The 6,000-nt window shown below is 36.3% G+C and overlaps 1 protein-coding gene across 1 annotated transcript; it reads right to left on the bottom strand.

Annotated features, from left to right (window-relative positions):
• Positions 1–238: 238 nt before the first annotated feature.
• On the bottom strand, positions 239–1,706 carry LOC133037906 (glycosyltransferase family 92 protein At1g27200-like). Its single transcript, XM_061115666.1, has one exon. The coding sequence runs from the start codon at positions 1,603–1,605 to the stop codon at positions 946–948; it is 660 nt and encodes a 219-aa protein (XP_060971649.1). The 5' UTR covers positions 1,606–1,706; the 3' UTR covers positions 239–945.
• Between the last annotated feature and the right edge of the window lie 4,294 nt (positions 1,707–6,000).

Raw genomic sequence — 6,000 nt, 5'->3', positions numbered from 1 at the left:
ACAGGAATGTCCAAATTGTAATAGAAAAAGGAATACATTACAACAGCAAAAACCCAATCGTATTGATATAGTAATTGTTCAATAGCAAAAACCCAATCTTATTTTTTGGATTTAATGGGATTCAAAAACCCAATCGTATTGATATAATAAATCCACCTTCAAGCCCCAACTACTCTCCTCTCATGTTTGGCTCCACAGAAAATCCACCGAGATAATGTGAGAAACTCTCTCTAACAGACCAATCAAACCTACTCTTCTGCTCCATATCTTAGATTGGAAAAAAAAAACAAAATACATCATCAATTTCGCCAATTCACCATGGTTGGGGCTATAAAGGCAGCCATTGGATACGCTGTCCTAACCTTTACGTGGATCTTCTGTGCTTCCACTTTGGGTGCTGTAACTGCTGTTCTTTCCACCACTTTTGGTGTTAATGGCATTGTTTGGCCCTCTTTCTTCATCACTACCGCTCTCGTTTTCATTTTCGTTATCGTTTTTACCTTCGTCGGTGACCTCCTTGGCGGAGCTAGCTTCAATCCTACCGGAACCGCCGCTTTTTACGCTGTTGGTGTTGGTTCTGATAATATTAGTTAGAAGTTAGTTGGTACATAAGAATAACCTTCATTTTGGATATATACTCATCCAAGTCTAGCATCTATTATTTCAATCCAAACAATGTAGACATGAGCAAATTTGAGCTCAAATACATAATTCAAACTATTAAATCCAAAAACTAAAGAAAAATATTTGAATTACTTCAACTTCCATTAATAATTCACACTTAGTCAAGAAAAAAGAAAAAAAAACAAAACTTACCTTTATATAATCAAATATCAGTTCGAATCTATCGCAGTTATTGCTCTTATCTGCACGTTTGTGTTTCGTAATCAAAGAAGATAGGGCATCCATGGCTTCTCGGTATGCAGTTGCTTTAGGATCTTCATCTCATGTCTGCCAAACCAATTTATAGCCATCTGATGTTGGAGATCCAAACCATTTTCGAGTAACCAATTTCAACCTCTCATCCTTAACCTCACAAAACTTTTGGTCCCAAGCTTTTGGCTCCACGGCCTCGAACCCTAACCCAGGTGTCCGATCATTGGAGGCTAGATTAGCCTTCTCCTTCCAATCAACAACGTATGTCGAAACCCTTCTCCTAAACTTGTTCTGAAACTCACTCCAAGCTTGGTAATTGAAGTGGTTCACCACAGCTCTGTTCAGGCTCATTGTCACAGTCTTGTACCGATCCTTCATTTTAAAATGGTGAATTGCATTGAGTAGGGAGGCATTCACTGCATCCAGTAGCACAATAGACTTGTGTCTCTGCTCCACAAATCTTCGACACATGTACCCTTGAGTCACACCCTCTGGTGGGTGGGACCGTTGGCTAGATGGACCGAATTCGTTACATCTAATAGAGATTTGACCAATATAATTAGGTTTAGCAGATGGTGAGAATGTTGGGAGTAGAAATTGTAACATTGATTTAGATGGTTTTGAGAAATTGAACCATGATGGTGAGTAAATGAATTCATCCACATCAACGAACATCATCCAATTGCACAAATCCTTACTCTGGATTGCGTTGTGGGAGAACCCTGCCATGGCGATTGGGGTATGAGTAGAGTAGAGGCAAGAGAGAGAAGTGAAAAGGAGTGAGATTGGGTTTGAAAGGTGGAGAAGTATGAAGATAAATAAATAGGTAAGCGGCGGTTCCGGTAGCTAATTCGTGAAAAGCGACGGTTATTCATGTGGCTGGTACAAAGGGAAAGGTTATTCATAGCTAATATTTTTGTGATATTAATGGGATTTGTTTTATTTTTATTTTATTATATATAAATAAAAAGTCACCCATGAATTTCTCATAAATCAAGAATTCAGTTATATAGACACACTTTATATAGAACTAGATGAAAGCTACGTACAAGGTATGTATAATTTGTTTTATTTTAGTTATTATGTAATTTAATTTTGAATAATATAACACATAATGAATTTTTAAATATAAAGTAATTAATCAAGAAAGATTATTAATAATTATTATCTGGTTATTTTTATTTAAATACACATAAAAGATTATAATGAATTATGAAAATAAAGACTAAATGCAATATGCTAGTGATGTTGTTTTGAAAAATAACTTGTAGAATTGATGATTATTTAATTACAAATTGTTTGTTAGATCATAAAGTAAAGAAATTTTTACACCAAAAATCTGATTTGCACAATTTATTACAAATTTACCCCTACACGCCTACATCATCATTTTTACCTATCCTCTTTCTTTTATTACAATTATACCACTTACACATCATTTCCATGCACAGACACGTGTGCCATCCCCATCATCCATCAATCAACTTCCAATCTCTTCCCTCTCTTTTTTCCTTTTCTTTTCATTTGATTTTTGATTTTCTTTCAGTTTTTTTTTTTTGTTTGGAAGATCAATAACCTCCATTGTTGAAGCATAACTACCCACTATTCATCACGGTTTTTCCCCTCTCATTTTTTGTTCTTTTAAAAAATTTCAACTCCCACTAAACCCATGATTCCTCACGTTTTTTTCCCTCTCAGTTTATTTTTGTTTCCAATTTTTTTTTAAAATGGCTATCACCCGTTCATCCTCATCTTATCCCCCAGTTCAGAAAAAAAATTCGAAAATGGGCTTGAAATCTCTAGCTAACAAAGCAAAGGGTAAACGACCAGTTGTTAAAGAGGAGGATTATGATTTTGCTCCTCCTTTAACCAAGCGTGGGAGGCCACATGCTAAGAAAAAATCGAAGCTCAGTGTGGAAGAGCAAATGGTTGAAGAAATTTCTAGTAAAAAAGCTAGTGTTGCTGCCGAAGTTCGAACAGAGGTTGGTTTTCAGTTTCATTTTCGTTTCCCATTTTTTTGAACATTTTAGTGTATTTCCAGATTTTGTGTTTTTTGTTCATTCTACTTTGTGAAATTTTAGGGTTTCCTTTTTAAAATTTCGTTTGATGTTGTTTAATTTTTTAGGTCTTTAATTTTGTTTTGAGTAGGTTTTTCCGGTTCCTGCTCTTGCAGCTGTTTCAGCTGATGCCATGGCTAAAACAAGATCCAAGAATCTTGGAAAACCTAAATCTGCAACGAAACTCTCAAAGAAAGCTGGAAGGAAGGAGGTAACTGAGGCGGTACAGGTTGGCTTGATGGAAAGAATTGCTGAAATTGAAGCCCTGGAGCTTTCGGATGAGGATGCGAGAGACGATGATTCTGCTCCAATCGATGTATTCCAACCACTTTCACCAAAATCGTCTCTGGACGCGATTAAGAGGCAGGAAGATGTTCGTAGTGACTTTGCACACTTCATTCAGGCAAACAACCAATGCAACAGTGATATTGCAGCTGGTAAGAAATCGATCCCTCCTATTCTGAGGTCTAATACTGTAGTTCGAAATCTTGAGAATTCTTTTAAGCATGTTAATCAGAATGTGAACAAAGTTAGGATTACAATGGATGACATTGAAGATGAAATTCATTTTTGGAAATCATCCATAGTGTGCTATGTGTTAGGAGTGAATCCCCCACTCCATGTTTTGGATGGATTTGTGCACAGGATCTGGCAGGGGAAAGTCGACAGAGTGAAAATGCTGTCGTATGGCATTTTTATTATTCGATTTCACTCTCTTGAGGACAGGGATTAGGTATTAAATGGTGGATACATCTTTTTTAATAGAAGGCCGGTGGTGATGAAACCTTGGGACCCAAATGAAAACTATAAGAAAGAAGATGTGCAAAAGGTACCAGTTTGGGTGCAACTAGAGGGACTAGAATTGAAGTATTGGGGTCAGAAATCACTCTTCAAGATTGTAGCTCAAGTTGGAAACCCGACTATGGTGGATAGTGTAACTAGAGACAGAGAGAGATTGAGCTACCCTAGAATTTTAGTTGAGGTTCAAATGGATCAAAAACTGTCAGATTTGCTGGAGTTTGAGAATGAGTTTGGTATGAACACTTCGGTGGGGATTAAATATGAATGAAAGCCTATCTCTTGCACACATTGTTCAGGGGTTGGGCATGCTGCGGCAGAGTGTAAAAAGAACATCAATGGGAAGCAGAAGTGGATTGTTAAGAGTGACAAAAGACAACAACCTCAGGTAGATGAGGAAGGTTTTACTGAAGTGCAAACTAAGAAGAACAGTGGTAATCGAGATAATACAGGGAATAAAGTTGCTGGTGCTGGTTTGACTATTAATACTGAAGTGGAAAACATGTTCTAGGTGCTTGAGGAAGAGGAATTGATTGCTGGTGCTAATGATTTTGAACAGGCTGATACTTTGTACAAGTCAGGAGGGGGGGAGAGCCCTCTCTGTCTAATGGATAAATTATTAGCCTGGAATGTTCGGGGAGCCAACAGTCAACATAAGCAACAAATGATAAAGCAATTTATCAATTCTCAGAAAGTTGAGTTTGTTGGTCTCCTTGAAACAAGAGTTAAGGCTTCGAAGCTTGGAGCCTTATACTTGAATGTGTTTGTAAATTGGTGTTTTTCATCCAATATAGCTTGGCATGCAGGTGGTAAGATTGTTATCGCTTGGAATCCTAATAGATAAACTGTTGACATCCTTAAATGCACTAGTCAACTAAGGCATTTAAGGTTGACAACAACTAAAAGATTTAATAGTCTTTTGACTGTGGTTTATGCATCAAACAATAGATATGAAAGAAGAGACCTATGGAAGGATTTATGTGAGCTGAAAAGAAATGAGCATTGGTTGTTAATGGGGGATTTTAATGATATTCTTGCTAAAGAGGAGAGAATAGGGCATCGGGTTAAAGCTCATCCGGACACAGAGTTCTTGCAATGTGTCAATACTTATACTTGTCAAATGGAAGATGTCAAAGCATGTGGGAATTTCTTTACTTGGTCAAACAAGCAACATGGGGATGATAGAATCTTTTCAAAGATAGATCGAATTATGGCCAACGAGATATCCCCAGAAACAATAGTAAAAGGTTAAAAGTTTCTAACCAGATATCTGCTATTGAGTGGGAGCCATCTGAGAAGTAATCAAATGGGGAACATTAGGGGACAATCAAGAAAGATTTATGTAAGCGACCTATATGTTAGATATTAAGGAACTATGCATTAGTGATCCCAATATCCACACCGACTCATAAAGAATTTTGAGATGGTGGTTACTCTGGGGGTGGAGGAATCATTGTAGAAGATTGTAAAAACCCATGTATAATAATTCAAGCTTCATCAGAGAAGATATAACTTTGTAAATTCAAAATTACCAGAAAGTTATTTTACTGAAAAAAATTCTACACTGCATTATCTCAATTCCAAATTTTAAAAATTTGAGAGATATGTCTTTTGTTTGTTCAGATGTACTTAATGGGCAGTAAGGATTTCAGTATCCCTTGATGAGTAAAGCATATAGTTAAGAAGGTTTCATAAGTTTTATGAACCTGGTTCCAGATATATGGGTGGATTCAAATATACTACACTTGATCAGAGGATCGAGACAAAAGATTGATTGTAATGCACAACTTGTTTTATGTTAGTGCAAGTGGGAGTTTGTTGGGTTTTGTGCCCTAAATAAAACCCATTACAATCTGATTAGTTATCAATTTAGAATTTTGAAGTGATTTATGATTACATGTATGTTACATGTTTATGGTTTAATATATATACTTGATATATGCACAAAATCAGTTAAATCCAGAACATAGAGTTATTCACAATTACAGTATTGTCAATACAGTGGAATGTGATTGTGATTATATGATTCAAAAGATTTGGTCCCTGTTCATCAGTGTTTTGGATTTACACTGATGTGACAATCAGCGATGAAGTATACTTACACTTGGAGTAAGTGTTATGTTCTTTCCAGAACATTGGCAAAGTATACTAGTTTCGAATGTATGGAGTATACATTGGACTGGACCGATATTGAACTTGGTCAAAGATATTGTAAACTTACCGTTGTATCTTTCCAAGTCAATATCAGAAGTTGATATTAGATTAAGAG

Source organism: Cannabis sativa, chromosome 5, assembly GCF_029168945.1.
Source record: "Cannabis sativa cultivar Pink pepper isolate KNU-18-1 chromosome 5, ASM2916894v1, whole genome shotgun sequence".
Lineage (NCBI taxonomy): Eukaryota > Viridiplantae > Streptophyta > Magnoliopsida > Rosales > Cannabaceae > Cannabis > Cannabis sativa.
This window is presented reverse-complemented; position numbering and strand designations above follow the sequence as displayed.